This window comes from Rhinatrema bivittatum, chromosome 5 (assembly GCF_901001135.1).
Source record: "Rhinatrema bivittatum chromosome 5, aRhiBiv1.1, whole genome shotgun sequence".
In the NCBI taxonomy this organism is placed as follows: Eukaryota; Metazoa; Chordata; class Amphibia; order Gymnophiona; family Rhinatrematidae; genus Rhinatrema; species Rhinatrema bivittatum.
The window spans coordinates 343,814,783-343,832,690 of record NC_042619.1 but is presented as its reverse complement, the minus strand read 5'-3'; the positions used below and the strand labels follow the sequence as shown (position 1 = coordinate 343,832,690).

General features: G+C 43.2%; 1 protein-coding gene across 6 annotated transcripts in view; it reads left to right on the top strand.

Annotated features, from left to right (window-relative positions):
* The window catches only part of DOCK9 (dedicator of cytokinesis 9), a 491,864-nt gene that overhangs the window by 420,533 nt on the left and 53,423 nt on the right, over positions 1 to 17,908 (top strand). For all 6 annotated transcript variants that reach the window (XM_029604490.1, XM_029604488.1, XM_029604486.1 and 3 more), the window contains exon 45: positions 2,474 to 2,580. In XM_029604490.1, coding sequence (XP_029460350.1) covers positions 2,474 to 2,580 — 107 coding nt within the window. The remainder of the gene's footprint in view (positions 1 to 2,473; positions 2,581 to 17,908) is intronic.

The window sequence follows — 17,908 nt, the reverse complement described above, 5'->3', positions numbered from 1 at the left end:
TCTGGTGAGTGGTCAGCGGAGGAGAGGAAAGAAGAGCCATTTCAGCGGACTGGAGTTCCCTTGAGGGCATCTAAGGGGAGAGAGGTACTCAAAGGCCTTGTCTATTCAAGCATTTGAAGATAAAGCAGGGAGTTTTATCCTGCTTTCTACTGGAGCCAGTAGAGTTGATGTAAAATAGGTTTGATATGATTTGCTTTTGTACCTATCAAAATTCTCATGGCAGTGTATTGAGATGCTGTTGTAGAGGGAATTGCATTGATTCGCCCTCTGATTAGTGAATGAATTACAGTGGCAAGATTGTGTTTATCAAGGAAATTGTGTAGTTGGCACTGACGCAGATACATCAAGGTGGACCTTACATAACTGACCCCTAGATTCATCAAAATGCTATAATATCGCATGCATAATGCCCACGGTAAGCGAAAGGGGCGTGTTTAGGGTCATTTTAGAGTTACCGCACTGTGCGGTAACATAGCGCTTTGTATAAAGGTAGTATCATGTGGTGCAGTAACGTTTTCACACCCCGCAATACTTCTGTTTCACAGCTCAGGAAGTGCCCAGACAGGCGCTGTGAGAGAGCGAGAGAGAGAGACCATTTATAAGGCCCTCATAATAGTCAACTATTTATATCTCTATAGAAGGGCCAGTTAATAGCTTCTGGGGGTGGGAACCCCAATAGAGCTACCGAGCTGGGATTGCAGAGACAAGTAAAAGGAGAATGAAGGCTTCTTCTGCACTCTCACACCAGTGAGTTATGCACCTCTACCAGCAGGTGGAGACTGAGTAAAGCTGACGTCGCGGATGTATGGCCTTGCCCCGACGTCAACCCGCCAGTATTCTCTGTCTCCAGCAGATGATGGACGTGCATTTCCCTACCTGAGATTGCTTGTGGTAAAAAGTAATGAAAAAAGAGGAGAAGATGGAAGATTTGAGGACACCCCTTGAGCTCCTGAGTGTTGAGTGTTTTCAGTCCAGGAGTCTCTGGGTACCAGGGGGAAATGCATGAAGCTAGCAGGAGGGCTTGCCGGTAACAGCTTGTGCCCTCCCCCCCCCCCCCCCGCCCCCCCCGTAGCCAGAGACCTGCTGGTGCTCTCAGCCAGGGAAGGCTGAGCTCAGGTACGCAAAAACAAGAGAAGAAAATGATTAGTGCAGTTAGTATAGCTGTGTTTAAAAAAGGATTGGATAAGTTCTTGGAGGAGAAGTCCATTACCTGCTATTAAGTTCACTTAGAGAATAGCCACTGCCATTAGCAATGGTAACACGGAATAGACTTAGTTTTTTGGGTACTTGCCAGGTTCTTATGGCCTGGATTGGCCACTGTTGGAAACAGGATGCTGGGCTTGATGGACCCTTGGTCTGACCCAGTATGGCATGTTCTTATGTAGGGAGGTTTTACTTCCCCGTGTCCTGGGATTAAACCAGTGAGCTACAAATGAAAGTCTGCTCAGTAGTGTCACTTAGTAGATAATCTCCATCTTAAGGGCATGATTTACTAAAGTCTGTGAGAAAGAAATCTGGTAAACTGGGCAGTAAAGCTGTGCACTGTACTTTCAGGATATTTATGCTATCTGATTTACACTCTGCTAGGTTATCTGTAATTTTAATAAAACTTAAATGTACATTTTATTCTCCTAAATGGGTATTTTACATTTAAATGCCAGCTTTATTTCTCTTGCATCAAATATTATAGCCACAATAATTCCCTTCAGATAGTGCAGCCTCAGTATAATGTGAAAACATCTTGACACTTGTGCCTCCTGGTATGATGGTAGAGTGTTGAAAGCGCAGCTGAGCCCAGAGGTTTCCATTTTCAAGTAAATTATTGCGGTTTTTCCTGTGATATTGTATTACTGCCGAACCTACATTGTAATCTACTGCGGTAATCAGCAGCTGGAAACCTCTGGCTGGCTGACAGTAGGCAGGGGCGTGCTGATGCGCTGTCTCTATGCTATGCATGGTGGTTATTGGAGCTTTATGGGACATTACTACCGTATGAAAATCATCACGGTTTGTCTTGAGCACAAAAGATGATTTGTTAATTTAATCCGTGTGCTGATCACCAGTACCCGTCAGGACAGAGAGCTCCACAACTTCAAACATAAAATATGACAGCACATAAAGGCTATAAGGTCCATCTGGTCTTCCCAATGTACGTAGTAGAATCCCTGGCTGTCTTTACCACTTCCCAACGAGGGATCCTCTGTGCTTGTTCCATGCTACGTTGAATTCTCTTGCTATTTTGCTCCCGCCGTTCCATGCATTCACCCTCTAACCATGGGGTGTCTGTGATAATTTAGATGTATACTGTATAATTTGAGCACTACATGTTTAAACCGTACAGTGATCCAGGTCTCTGGAAACAATACATTTTCTCAAATTGGTATTTGTGCTTCCTTGTTTTGACCAAGTGCATAAGTAAAAAAAAAAAATGTGGTGATTTTCTTTTTAAAGATGTTTCTTTTAACTTTATCAGGGATGTTCAAGCAAGGATGTACAACTTTCCGAGTAATCACGCCCAATATAGATGAGGAGGCTTCGATGATGGAGGATGTTGGGATGCAGGATGTGCATTTTAATGAAGTGAGTCTCCAGCTTGTGCTTCTTAGCCTGCCACGTTGTTTCCAGTCCATCAGAAGTGTGCATCACTTTTTTTTGTTTTTCCTTTCCAAAGCAACTTATCAAGCACCTATTCACTTCAAGGTGAATTTTAAAAACCTGGCGCATGCCAGAGATGTATGCACAAGTCGGGCTCACACACGCCCACCGGATTTTAAAAGCTGCCCGGATGCGTGCGAAGCTCCCTCCGCGTGTGCATCTCGCTCAGAAAGGGGCGGGGTCTGGGTGGGGCGTGGCCAAGGGATGTGCGCATAAATACTAAAGTGCCCCGTCACACGCCCAGGCCCAACGCCGCCTAACTTTACTTCTGCTATGGAGGAGGGATAACAAAAAAAATAAAAGTAGCCATTTCTTCCGGGTTTATAGGGTCTGGGGTAACTGGGGGGGGTGTTGCAGGGTATCAAACCAGGATTTAGCTCTTAACTGGATGAACTGATGAAACTTTCAGTGGCGTGGACTCGCACCCATTATAAAATACCCTGACTGGATACCTGGATTTGTGTGCCCACTTTTATAATGTGCATGCAAGTTAAAAAATAAATGGGTGCATATCTGCATGTGCCAGCGTGTGCCCACCCGCCATTTGGAAAGTCAATGTCTTTAAGTATAGAAAATAGATGTACTGAAATATTTGTTTTCTTGTGGACCACTTTGTACGAATATACTAAGAACAGCCAAGCAAATATTGTAGATAATTAAGTTCTTGTAACATACAAAAGCATTCATCTCCCTATTTTTCTTTGATTATATTTTGACTTTTGCACAGTCATATTAATTGGGATTGTGTTGTGCTGATTCTTATCAGAACCTGTGCAATTATTGCATTGCTATATGTAAAGCATGAATGCAACATGAGGAGTGGCTGGCGGGAAGAGGATCATTAAAAAGTATAAGGTACAAAATGTACTCAAAGAAAGGAAAAGTATCAGTAAGAGTGCAAATGGTCCTGAAAGAAACAAGTTAATATTCTAGCTGATACTGCTACTTCAGTGTGAACGAGGCATCTCTCGTTTGATGTAATCATTTCTAAACTTTGTACCCAGATACCATCTTGACACAGTATAAACAACATTCTCATACGTGGGGTTTACAGTCCCTTTTTTTCCTTCCTTATCTAAAGAATTCCTGTTGCTCAGCAGTTTTTATCCAATGTGTTTCTGTAATGGGTGACTCTGTACTGCAGATTAGAGCAGGTCTCTGCTCCCCCAGTTCTGTCCCTCGACTTTAAAGAAACAAAGGAGATGCCAAGAGAGCAGAGATCTTTTTGAAAAAACCACATCTGATTCAGGTTCTGCACTGCTGCTGTGTAAGTCCTGTAACCTTCTTGGGTCTCTGTCAGGTCCGAATGCCAGGGGACCTGCGGTTCCAAACTTCAGAGCTGTGTTAGGCTTGGAGGAGACTGTGCAGAGCCTGGCCCTTAGACAGAATGAAAAATCCTCTTCTATACGGCATGGATACCCCTCTGCTTATTGTCTGAAAGACACAAAGACGGGGGCAACAAGAAAACATTAGATAATTCGCTTGGCAGTCATAACAGAATTATTGTTCAGGTTTCTGTTCCATTCTCAAGAAAACGATTAAAAGCCAGCACCTGCTTAGTCTCACCCAGTATCACGAATCTAATTAAATCAGGTCCCTGTTGTTACTGATCCTGATGGCAGCCCCCATCTCATTTCGCACAGACATTAACGGCGATGTGTTGAGCTTCCTTCCTGCACGAGTCTCGGTGTTGCTTGCTGTGTTTGATGAGTTGACAATGCAGCCAAATTCTCTACCTGCCAGCGGTGGCATCCTTGTCATCGCCTCCATCTTTGCTGACTGGGAATCGTGCGCCGCAGGTGACTGTCCAGCCACGTGTGTGCCCGGCCACCGCTGCAGTCACGCTGGATCACACTGTTGCTAGCATTATATCGTTCCTGGCCCGATCCGGTGCTATACGTTGCAAGTAGCAGTATGACCCCCTCCCCCACTTCTGTATCTGAGCTGCCATTGCCGTCTCAGCAGTGCCGGCTGCTTCTTGGGTGACTTTGGAGCTTCAAGGCTGAGCACTGCAGTAGCTGATTTCTACAATTTGGAAGCTATGTTATCTGTATTGAATGCAAAATGTCAGGCGATGGTGTTCAAGACATGGTTAAACTAATCAAAGTAAAATTCTTCTGCATTGTCCAGCACAATTAATAATTTAGTAACATAGTAAATGATGTCAGATAAAGAGCAAAATGTCCTATTCAGTCTGCCCAGTTGAGATTCGCCCTGTTTCAATAAATATTAATATGAAATAACCACATGCAATCCAGCACGATTCCAAATTTCGGGTAGAAGCAGGTCCTCAGACTATATCTTCAGTATCTCACTGCGATCAGTCTAAAAGATACAAAATTGAAAACATACAGAAGCTGGTTCAGAGTGCGTAAACATTTTGGGATAGTTCTCACATGATAGACTATTGATTGGATTAACCACTGTTTATTCATGACAATGTGCCACATCATACATGGTCCTAATCTGGATGAATTTGCTTTATTTAATTATCACATAATCTGGTACAATTTAGTTCTGTGTATCTAAAAGTAAATTTCTCAGCTTATAGAAAGGTGTCTTGACAAGTCTGAGTGACATGAGAATGGGAAGATTGACCTATTTCAAATTTGCCCTCAGTCAATCCATTTTAGAGTAAACATGGCTGCCTATAGTGCACCTGCTTTTAGCTGGATTATTGCCAGGGAGAGGATGCAGTAGGCAAATAATGTGCAAATAATTTATTATTTTTTTTAGAATGTGTTTAACTAGAGTTTCCTAAATAATAAAACAAGTAATGTGCATACCAGACAATAATATGACAAAGGTATTATGGAAACAAAAAAGGAATTAGAAAATATGGCATGTCAAATCATATGATTAAATGTTAAAGCTTCCAAGAAAGTAACAAACATGCATTTCTTAATCTGTAAATGTCTATCAAGAAACTCTATTGAGCAACTTCTCAAATTCAAAATCCTAAAACACATCCAGTATAATAATAATTTTAGTTTTATATAACACAAATTCTAAGGGTAGCTGGATAACCTCAATCCGGGATATTAAGAGGGACATTAGCCCGCTACATATCCAGGTTAACTTTTCTGGCTAAGTATAGCTGGATAATGTAGCCACTCAAGGGATTTTTGAATATTGGTCCCTGTGTGCCAAGCTAGTACATTTCCAGCTGGCCCATGCCATAATTTAACAAATAAGGGCCACTTGGTGCTGCTGCTCCTCCTCTGCTCACACTTTGCAGCACCCCGAGGTGTTGTGGTGTTACTGCATGCCACTAGCAGGGTGCTCTGCTGCAGCACCACCATTAACCACCCAAACTCAGATTACCTGAGAGGGAAGGAGGGGGTTCCTGCTGGGGAAAGGTATGACCCCCCCTTTCTCACCTTAAAAATGCTGGAGAGGAGATGTAGCCTAACGGTTAGAGCTGCGGGCTGCAAACCAGGGAAGTAAGGTTCAAATCCCACTAACACTTTGTGACCTTGGGCAGCTCACTTCACCCCCCATTGTCTCATATAGAAACAGACTGGTGCAGTACGGTGCACACCACATTGCACGCAGTTTGAGTCAGCTGTACGCTCATTTTTTGTGCAAACATTAATGTTGATGCAGCGAGGAGTTTTACACACAATGTCAAATGGAAATTTCATTGGTTATTACCTCCCAAGGTAGAGCGGTGCTCTGGCTTAACCTTGCTTTCTTTGCACTGTAAACTTAAATCCTAGTCAGAGATGGAGTAACATTTTCCAGGGCTAATGTTAGTCTACAGGCAGAAGCTGGACGTCCAGTGCCGGGACCTGTACTCAGTACTTTATGGCAAACAGCAGCAAGACAGACCAGTCGCGTTAGCTTGAAGATATTTATTGGTACATATATTTAAACAGAGCCCAACTCTGGGGCTGAGTTTCGCACAGCGGCTGCGTCAGGGACTATAAATAACCAAACTTAAAAATATAGGAACACAATTAAAATCTTAATACCAAATTAAAAACAAAATTAAAATAACATAATAAATTGAAAACAGATATTGACCACAGGATGTCACATAAATAATGCAAAAATAAATTAAACAATAGGTAATTGAATAAAATACTCATATGTTTAAATACATGAATATCCATATAAAACATGTACATAAAAGTATATAGTAAAACAGGGAAAGAAAAGGAATTATGTATATATATATATGTATTGTAACAAACAGAGAAAAACCAAAATATGGAGAGGAGGCAAAATGTTGTACCTTGTTTTTTTATAAAATGTAACGTTTTTTAAAAATATTGGTATGAATCAATTTTGCTAGATGCAATTTCTGATCTTTCTTATCACTAGACTAACAAGAAATACAAAAAAATAATAAGATTAGTTAATTTAAAACCATTAAATAAAACTGAGACATTCCATATAAAAAAGCAAAAAAGAAACATAAAAGACTGAAACAATTAAATAGATATAATAGGGATACATTATACATTAAAACTAGCATTGATGGATGTGTCTTACACAAAAGAATGTATTTCTAAGAATCTATTACTAGGTTTCCGGCAAGATTCAACTCCAAATATTGTGCTTTTTTTCAACTCTGCCATTAAAAAGCTGTTAGATTAAAATCTAATTGTTTTTTTATAATTTCATTGTTTTATCGATGCCACCATAGCAGCAGAAAGAAAAGAAGAAGAAAATACTTGTATTCACCCTAGTTTATTGTTTTTAAATTAAAATAAAAAGGTGGGGGTGGGAATATTTGAGGACTTGTGAATGACGTTAAGAATGAATAAGCAGCACTGTAGTTTTTTTTTGTTAAAGAATAGTGAATGACAACTTGAAAATTATTAATAACTTGGCTAATACAAACGGTATCAACTACTAACCTTGGCATGCAAATATTTGCAAAACACAAACCGGCATGGCTAAGAAACATCGTTGGTCACTAGTCCTCAAATATTCCCTCCCCCCCCTTTTTTTTTTTTTTTATTAAACAAGAGGATGTGACTATGCCCACATTAAGACAACGGGTGCTCAATTTTAGCACCCGTTTTCAGCACATATTTTACTGCATTGGCCCCTGTGAGTTTAGAAAAAATTAGCTTCTGTGTTAAACTGTTTGCTGAATTTCAGTGCACGGTTTTGATGCTCAGCTGCATTGGCCTCAAACACTAATTCCTCTGGTGATAGGGAAATACCTACATTGCCAAAACCTGATCAGCTTGAAGTGCCACAAAAGGTGGGATATAAATAAAAAGGTCTAAATGGCTAACCGGTGATGTTAAATGCTCTCTGCGGCTAGAATTTAGCATAGCGGGGAGGAGCACAGTCAGCCGCTTAACTTATGCTGCACCATAGGACTGTCCTAAAGTTATCCGGTATATTCAATGGCACAGCCGTGCTGCTGCATAGCTACATTGTTAAGAACATAAGAACATGCCATACTGGGTCAGACCAAGGGTCCATCAAGCCCAGCATCCTGTTTCCAACAGAGGCCAAACCAGGCCACAAGAATCTGGCAAGTACCCAAACACTAAGAAGCACCCATGCTACTGATGCAATTAAAGCCGGACTAACTTAAGTAGCCGCTCCATGGTTGAATATCAGCCCCATAATTATTATATCTGTTCCTGTATCAAGCCTTTCCCTCATGCAACTTGCACCACAGGGCCCACTGTGCCCTCCCCCATTTAAACTGTAGTCTCTGTCCATGGAAGGCATAACTCCGGTATTTCCTGAATTGCATTGTTGAATAAACTCTGTCCTATGCCCGATAGAACTGTCTTCTCAAAAACCTGGCCACATCTGAAAATCACCTACTTGAAGGAGCCAATGACAGATCTGATGGTTCACCATCCTCTGTGGTACCAAGCAACTGACTTTGCCTATCCCCACCCTACTGCCAGACCAAAGGATGATGGTTCTTGGAAGGAGAATCACCAGATCCTGCTTTATAACCCTTATTAGCTGAACACACACACATACACACACACAAACACACACAATAAATGACACAGTGGCTCAAGGTTATTACTCCTGAGGTGCCAGACAATTGCGTTGCATCTAGACAACTTGTGTAGCTGCTGCGCCCCACACTTCAACTGCAGTCACTGCATCCCATGCCTGCCCTTCCACTGGATTTGTTTACCTCTAGTGGCAAGACGTAGAGGACTCCCATATGGTCACGTCTGCTCTCCTGTCTGCTCAAACAGTGAAGGCATGCCCAGTTCAATCCAGGCAATCCTTCATCTGTGGGACAAGACTGAAAGTAAAATTGGGAAAGTTAGTCATCTGGTGCCAGCATCACACTTTCGGACAAGCCTCAATGTGGCTGCATTGGTTGCTGCTCCTGTTCGAAACGAGTGAGTGCAAACTCCTTCGCATATAGACTGATCGCCTCTAGTGAGTCGATATTGTGTAGGCAGGGATAGACTGGAGTGCATTGCATCCCTTCTTTTGGTCTAACCTTGTAATATACTGTAGTTTTTTGAACAGGGCAGGTTACTGCGTTGGTTACTGACTTCAGAGTTTAACTCCACCTATGCCCCGTTGGTCTAGTGTGGATCTGTGTAATCAAGCTAATAATGTCCCACATTTAATCCGCACAATACTGAGAAAAAGCCAGTGGTCTCTCTTCCTTTTAGTGGCTGATGCAAAAGCCCCCCAGTAGGAAGCTATGGATCCTCTTGCTAGCCCCTCCCTTTAACATATGTGATATAGTCTGTCATACAGCTCAGTAACCTGTTCCTTGCTAGTGAGGAGATGTTGGACTCTTGAGTTATCCCATCTGCATACGATCATCATTTACACTTTTCTAACAGGAGAGTGGAAAGCATATGAAGTTAGATTAGGATGATTACAGATATAGTGTGCAAGTCGAGTAGTTCAACGCATTAATTAGGTACTTTCTTCATTTCAGATACAGAGTAACAGTGGTTATAAATAATGCAATGAAATGTTTGTTATATACACAGTTTTAATAGGGCTCGTGTTTAATTTTTGATTTTTATATTATGCCTTTTTGGACAGGTCAGCCACTTCAAAGCAAATTAGATTCCGATTCTATAGGTACTTCTCTATCTTCAGTGGGCTTACAATCTAAAGGCCTGATTTACTAAGGCTTTTCTCCCATTCTGTCTCTATGGGGGAAAATGCTTAGTAAATGAGGCCTAAGTTTGTACAGAAGCAAGGGAAGGCGAAGTGACTTGCCCAAGGTCACAAGGAGTGTTGGTGGGAGAAATGGGATTTAAACCTGGCTTTCCTGGTTTGCAGTCTTCTGTTCATTCTTCTATTTTGCTCACTTTCTCTCTTTACCTCCCAACCCCCCCCCCTCCCCCACCTTAATTTTCTTTCTGGAGGGACTCTGATGTGAGTGGAGGGAGGGGGTTGAGAGCTCCACAGGGTTGGGACCTATCCTGAAAAGATTTTATTCCTAGTATTGGTGAGGTTCATTGTTCTTGGGGACAGTACCACTAATTGAGCCCGAGACAGTGACTGTACTAAACAGGAGGGTATATGGGGTAAGTTGGAGCCAAACCTTTGAGAGTTTTATAGACGAGTACTAAGATTTTGGTAGAGTACAGGAAGCCAGTGTAGGATCTTACCAAGTCGCAGCTGCAAAGGACAGCTCTAATAGCTCCCATGTGGTTGTATTCCAGGACACCACAGTTCATTTAGTACTTTTACTCCCTGCTCATCTACTCCTGGTACCAGCTTCCTGGAAAGGCACCACTTGGAAACCAGAAAGTCAGCAATATTTTCAATACCAGTAACATGGTTTGCCCATGTCATGATGTTTAGCTGTAAACTTTGCAGTACAAATACTCAAGGATACTTTTGAGAATTTGTCAGATTGTTCGCTGATAACGTATATGACAGTAAGATGATCGCATCAGAAGGGACCCCCTTCCTATCAAGAACGTGCCTAGGCCATATGTGTAGGCCCAGGACAATAGGAGATAGCTCAAGGAAAGTGATGATCTTGGTTCTCTCCATCCAGACTCATTTATCAGAACATAATGCAGTGTACCCTGCCCCATACAGTCTGAAACCAACTCTCCCAATGAATTGGGGGGGAAAAAAGGTTCAGGGCATGACTCAAGATTGATGGAGCCCACATTGCAGATATTCCAGTATAGCACCTGAGGGATACACCCCTTATCTGACACATAATTCACGCATGCTGGCAAGAATAATAAATGCCTGCTGGAGAGATAGTCGGCCAGTGCAGAAAGATATGCTCTATAGAGACCCTCAAGTATGCAAAATTAAGGCTTTTAAGCAGGACTTAATTTGTGGGGGAGTGGCCTGGAACGCAGTTCCCTCCCTCCTTTTCAGACTTGAGGCAGAGCATCAGGGTTGTTCTGCTCCAGCCCCACTTCAGGCAGCCTGCAGGGAAGAGGAGAAGAGAGAGGGTGAGTTTGGAGCAGGCAGTGCAGGAAACAGCCACTCTACTCCGTAACCCAGCCCCTTCCTTCCTGGTCCCTCTCTCTTCCTCTTCTACAAGTTACAGGAGGAGAAGGGGTGACACTGAAGCAGATGCTGCACAGCAAAAACTGCCACAAAAAGGGGTTGACTTAACGCAAATTTGATTGCGCAATAATGGCAGTCGTCAAAGCTTTCGACCTTGGCCTTTGATAAGCACTACAGCTCACAAGTTTCAAACGTGCTGATTCAGCCCCTTTTTGTGTCTGATACCCGGGACAACCAAGAATGGTGTTCTTTTCTGTGGTAAATCAGTTCTGGCTCCCCCACAGAAACGGAGCAGAGTGTAAATCAGTTCCAACTCTCTGCAGAAATGGAGCAGAGCCGGTGGTGGCAGGATCATTTCTGCCCCCCCCCCCCCCCCGGGATCCAGAGAAAGCAGAGCTGGAGCTGCTGACCCTGCGTCAAGAGCAGCCATAAGGCCTTGATTTTTGGGCAATGAAAAAGAATAGGAAATGGTCAAGAGACATGAAGTGAATGCCTGTCTGCCCCCTGCTTCTACTGCTTCATTTGCATAAATAAATATATATGTGTGTGAGAGAGAATGTGTGTGTGGGGGTGTGTGTGAGAGAGAACTCACCCCGTCTCTCCTTCCACTCTGCTTCCCTCCCCCTGCCCTGTTTCCACCCACTCCACAATTCCACTTCCTCTTTGCCTACAAATTAAGCCCTGTCTGTAAGACACACATAACAGTAATGACGGCAGAAAAGGATCAATGCTCCATCCAGACTGCCCAGCAAGCTTCTTATGGTGGTAACTGCTGCGACGGGCAGGTTACCCCATGCTGCTCCCTGCATGAATGTGAGCTTTAGTTTCATGGATGAGGAGAACATGAATTAATTCCTGCAGTTTCACTAACTTGAGTTCTGGCAGGCATTGTACCATTTGTACTGAATCCATTTCTATTCCTAAAAAATGAGTGGTGAGGTCCTTTCTGTTTTATTCTGTCCTATGGACTACTTAGACTGTCTGTAACAAACTGGAAACCATGAGTTGTTTGCGCACACACTTTATTTTGCTTTTAGGGCGATGAAAAGAAAATTGTACAGGTAGGGGATAATATTTTTGGATGCATTGTATTAAAGAGCTAAACTTCTCAAATCTCATGCAAGAGATGGTGCATCCCATTAGCTCGCCTTTTGCGCTTACTCAGGGATTACCTCCTATTTTATATCCCTTCAAAACCTGCTTTCATCTAATCATCGCAGTGAGAGCTTGACCTGGGTTCATGCATCAGGGCGCTAAATACAACCGTCTGGGAGTTCCTCCCCCAGAGTGCTACCAACCCAGGGAGTAGACCGGAATGAGGAATTAAATCTAGGTTCCTCCGCACAGCGGTGTGCAAAACTACCACCGAGCAATCAGGCCAGCTCTTTATTAAGACATTTTATAGTGTATACCAACATTGCTAGTATGATTGCTACCACTAAACTCTGTCATCCATGTACAGGTAGGATAGATAAATTTAGTTTTGTTACGGGCTGGTGGTGTGATTCCTAATCTTATGATTTTTTTGGTTTAAATAGAGTTATTGATGAAAGGATGGAAATGCCTTGGCCATTTTCTCCTCAGTTTCGACTCATTCTCTTGTATTAGTGTTGTGTCCGTCGGTCTCAGACGGCTTTGACCATTGTGCCTCACCTTTTTCTCTGCTCTCCCCGCTAGCTTTGGGAAGATGGCTGCCGCCGCGTCTGCAAGTGGGCGCTCCATCATGATATTGCATCGGCCTGTTTATGAGCTGCTGAGTAAAGAACATACACTCTAGCTCCTGGTTATAAATATCTCCAAATACCCACCCATCTAATCTCATGAAGGTGTCTACTGAACATTTCAGAGACTTCCTTGCTGTGTCTATTCTGCCCCCATTTTTATAATCTGCTTAAGATCAAACTAAACTCTCCAACCCTCCTTTGAATTTATTTCTTTAAGATTTTCAAGGTTTCTTCGTTGGGATCATGTTTGTGCCCTTTATTGAAACAAATCTGCACTCCAAATCTGATCTATAAGGATCAAGGAAGAGGAAACGTTTGCCTTACCCAGTCTCCTTCCTTGCATAACAATGCACCTTTACGGTTTTGTTTATTTAAGTATTGCAATATTCCAGTTTATTGGAGAGTTAATAATCTTGCAGCCCTTTAAAGCGCACTGATTTTTAAGCTAACACTTTTCTATGGTATTCATTATTCTTTTATCTGGAATGGATATGCAAATTAGTACAGAATTCTTGGTATGAGCAGCTTTCTAGATAAGCAAACCTGCATGGTAGGATATTTTTTATCATCATACATTTTCTAAATCATCTAAATTACCCCTGGAAAGAGCTGCTTTAGCCTTTATCCCTTGGACATGAGGTATGAAACAGTAAATTATTAACAGGATCCAGAGGTCACATAATTATCAAATGCAAGATAGGATATTATATGGGGGATAATAAATGTTTATATTTGTTGCTAAATAGACAAAATAAAGTTTTATAATTCAAATGAAAAAAACAAATGGACAAATTGTAGGTGCATATTTTCTGTTAAGTTACATGGATACTGAATTATGCAAAACTCTTGATTATAAAACCATAGGGCAGGGGTCCTCGAGCCCAAACAGGCCAGGTTTTCAGGATATCCACAATGAATATGCATGTGGTAGATTTGCATGCACTGCCTCAGTTGTATGCGGGACTATAGAGGAACTGCCAGGAAACTGTAAGGAAAGCTATGCAACAGAGTTTTGGAAGTTTTGAAGAAGCGGTAAAAAGGCAGGGAGCTCATTCAAAAGATTGTTTCACTAATCAAGGCATGAGACACTGTGAACTAAAGGAGAACAGGTATTAAGAGGAAGGATTGGATTTTGCAGATGATCTAGAAAGATACAAACACATGAGATGTGATCAAGTATAGCTCCAATATCTCTGGCTAAGTTAAATTAAGGAAGTGGGATGGAATCGATAGAGATGAACCCAGGAGTTGAGGCATGTGGTCAGTCAGTCACAGGAAAAATGAAGTTTGGTTCTGGCACACATAATAAAGTAAGAATGTATCCAAGAGACTTCAGCAAAGAATGGTGGCAGACATGGAGAGAAGATGGGCAAAGATGACAGACATGGAGGGAAGACGGGCGAAGATGGCGGCAGACATAGAGGGAAGATGGGAAAAGATGGCGGCGGACATGGAGGGAAGACTGGAAAAGATGGCGGCAGACATGGAGGGAAGACGGGGAAAGTTGGTGGCAGACATGGAGGGAAGACGGGAAAAGATGGAGGCATAGTGGGAAGAAGGTTGAGGAAAGGATGAATCGATATCTATTATGTACAAAACAAAGATAACAGCCAAAAATGAAAATGAGCACCAAAATCCATGAATTAGGATAGAGCAGAATGCTCAAGCCAGAGTCCTAGGGGGACATTAACAGAGAGAGAGGAAAGAGCAGACCGCAGTATCTTAAAAATTTTGGCCAGAGAAGCCCAGTGAAAACTATTGTTACTACTATTTATCATTTCTAAAGTGCTACTTAAGAGACCAGTCCCTTCTCCATGAAACTTACAGTGTAATCAGGAGAAACCTCAATGACAAACAAGAGTCTGTGGGAAGTATGTGTAAGGATTTAAAAGCAGCATCAGAAAAGTGAGTTTTTAAAATGGATTTGAATTCAGCCAAAGAGAGCATGGCACTCAGACTCGAGAAGCAGATGGAAAGCATGGAATTGATGGGGAAGACCAAAGATAAGAGCAACTTGCTCTTATGACTGTAGTTTAGAGGGAAGGGTATAGGGAGAGCTTCAGAGTGAATGTTTTTATAAACAAGAGAAGCTAAAGCCAACAGGGAAACACAGTAGCAACTTGCCAAGGGGTTATATGGTCATAGCAACGCAGAAGAAAGATAAGTCGCACAGCCAGTGGAGAAAGATAGTTCAGCAGGAAGTCCGCAAAGAGCAAGTTGCGATAGTGTCAGTGGGGAGTTAAATCATTTTTATCTATTTTCTTGAAATGCCCTGCACTAACCTGCCCTCATTTAGCAGCTGCTGCATAGGAAGGATCAAGTAGCACAATACTGACCCCCCTCAACATAATGGGATAATTTTCACGGAGCCCTTCTACTGGCAAATTTGTAGATCATGAATGGCCTTTCAATTAATATACTCACAAAAACATGGACGATGATGGCACATAGACCACAAGACCCATTAGATGGCCCGTTTCCTTCTTTACTGAAATACTGAAGACCTTATTTGATTTGCTTACTTGCAAAAAAGCAGCCTCTGGGTAATCCTCAGTTTCTGTGCCGTCTCTAAATACTTTCCTTGCTTTTCCAGTTACTTAATTCTAATTTACAAAAATTAGTCAACTTCCTCTCCTCGTGCATGCCTCTCTGATCCCAATTGTGTTCTCACCCGCTATTGTTCTTACCATTGCTCATCTTCTCAACTTCTCCATGTCAGCAAGCTTCCCCCCCCCCCCCCCCCACCCCCATCTTTAAACATCACCTTGTCATTTCAGTGCTTACAAATACTCCTACTTTCCTAGCGTGTAGACAAATGGACTCAGGACCAGTGGGTTATGCTCTCCTGCAGTGACACCAGCCTGCCAGTAATCTCTGTCTCCAGTAGATGGTGGATGTGCATCTCCCTATGTGGATTGCTTCAGATTTTGGAAGAGGAATGTTAAAAAGCCCTACTCTCCTGTGGTAATACATAGAAACATAGAAATGATGGCAGAAAAGGACCAAATGGCCCAGCCAGTCTGCTCAGCAAGCTCAGCAGTTTCCCAGACCGCTAAGATCAGGTCTATTGTTAGTTACTGTTTGAGTCCATTTTCCCTCCACCCCCCTGCCATTGAAGCAGAGAGCAATGTTGGAGTTGCATCAGAAGTGTCATATCAGGCTTGTGTTACGGGTAGTAACCGCCGCATCAAGCAAGTTACCCCCATGCTTATTTGTTATCATAGACTGTAAAGTTCAATGATAGAGTTGCATTAACTGTATGAAGGGTTATTGGTTAAAGGTAGTAACCGCCATACCATCAAGCTATCCCCATGTATCTTACTTCATTCTCCTCCTCTAGCCTTTAGGGATCCACAGTGTTTATCCCATGCCCTTTTAAAATCACCATTTTTGTCTTTACCACCAACTCTGGAAGGGCATTCCAGGCATCCACCACCCTCTCCGTGAAGAAATATTTCCTGACAGTTCTGAGTCATCATCCCTGAAGCTTCATCTCGTGGGCCCCTAGTTCTACTGATTTCCTTCCTATGGAAAAGGTTTGCTGTTGATCATGCATCATTAAAACCTTATCTGAAGGTCTGTATCCTATCTCCCCTGCTCCTCCTCTCCTCCATTGTAAACATATTTAGGTCATTCAACCTCTCCTCATAAATCATTTAATGGAGACCCCCCACCATTTTGGTTGCCTTTCTCTGGACCGCCTCCATCCTGTCTCTGTCCCTTTTGAGATACGGTCTCCAGAACTGAACACAGTACTCCAGGTGAGGCCTCACCAAGGCCCTGTACAAGAGGACTATCACCTCCTTTCTCTTACTCGATATTCCTCTCTCTATGCAGCCCAGTATTCTTCTGGCTTTAGCTATCGCCTTGTCATATTGCATCACCATCTTCAGATCGCTAGATACCATTACCCCAAATTCTCTCTCCTGCTCCGTGCACAGCAGTCCTTCACCCCCCAATCGCATACAGTTCTTTTGCATTACTGCACCCCAAGAGTCCTTCCCCCAGTTGAGAATTCCAGAAGTGATTTCCATGGTCCCTCAGATGTTTGCTTTGGTCCGGTAGCTGGGTTTCCTGGCATGGACTTAGCTGATTGTACAGCTTAAAGGCAGCAGGTGTAGGAGGCCAGGCACAGCGATAATGGCAGATGCCCTCTCCCCCCCCCCACAGCCAGAGACCGAACTCGGCTGGTAAGAGCTGAGCTCAGGTAAGGTTGGAAAAAAAGATTTTTTACCTTAAGAAATGGACAGACAGGGATTTTTAGGACTTGCCCTGGTCTCCGTGCTTGGCTCGCTGTTCCATTGTTCCTGCTCCCCTGGGGGTTGGGGGTACTGGGCAGCCTGGCAGGTTGAGCAGATCTGGTGGGCTAGGCCCCACATTTGGGCCTTTTGCCTGCGTGCCATGTGATAGGCTGTTCGTGCATTTTTGTGCATGCTTTACTGCCTTCTGCAGGACATCAGTGTATGCAGTGCATCGGCTCTTCACACGCGTTGTGCACTCAATTTTGGGTGCGCCTTTTGCGTGCACAAAGTTCTAAGCGTGGTGGTGCATTCAAGCTTGGTGGGCGCACAGGTTGTACACGTGTTTTGTGGCGCTTAATTTTAAGGCGCCTAAATTTGTGTGCAAAACTTTTTTTAAGCGCGAGCCGTTTGGATGCACGTTCACTGTTGCTTGTGCACCGATGGCACCGGTGAACAAGAAACATAAGCGCCTTTCTCTCTCTCTGTGTTGCCTGTCATATTCAGGCTTCTTAGCCTGACCTGTCCTCTAATATGTGTCAGCGCTGTTTGGATGCTCAGGGAGAGTTGTCTTCCTCGGAATTTGCTAAGCCTGGATCCACCCATCCTGATGATGGTCTGGTTTTGGCTCTGTCTGGAGGTACACCAGACCTCAGTATTCCCTTGACTGACTCCTCCACTGGCGATGGCAAGTCAGTGGGCCCCAAAGTATCCTGGGTTTGGTCCCCTCTTACCAACCATGCTCTCTGTCATCCCCCTCCCTCACACACACACACACACACACATTCTCTCTCATTGGCATGCCGCAGGACCTGCGCCATTCGCGGCAAAGATGAAGGC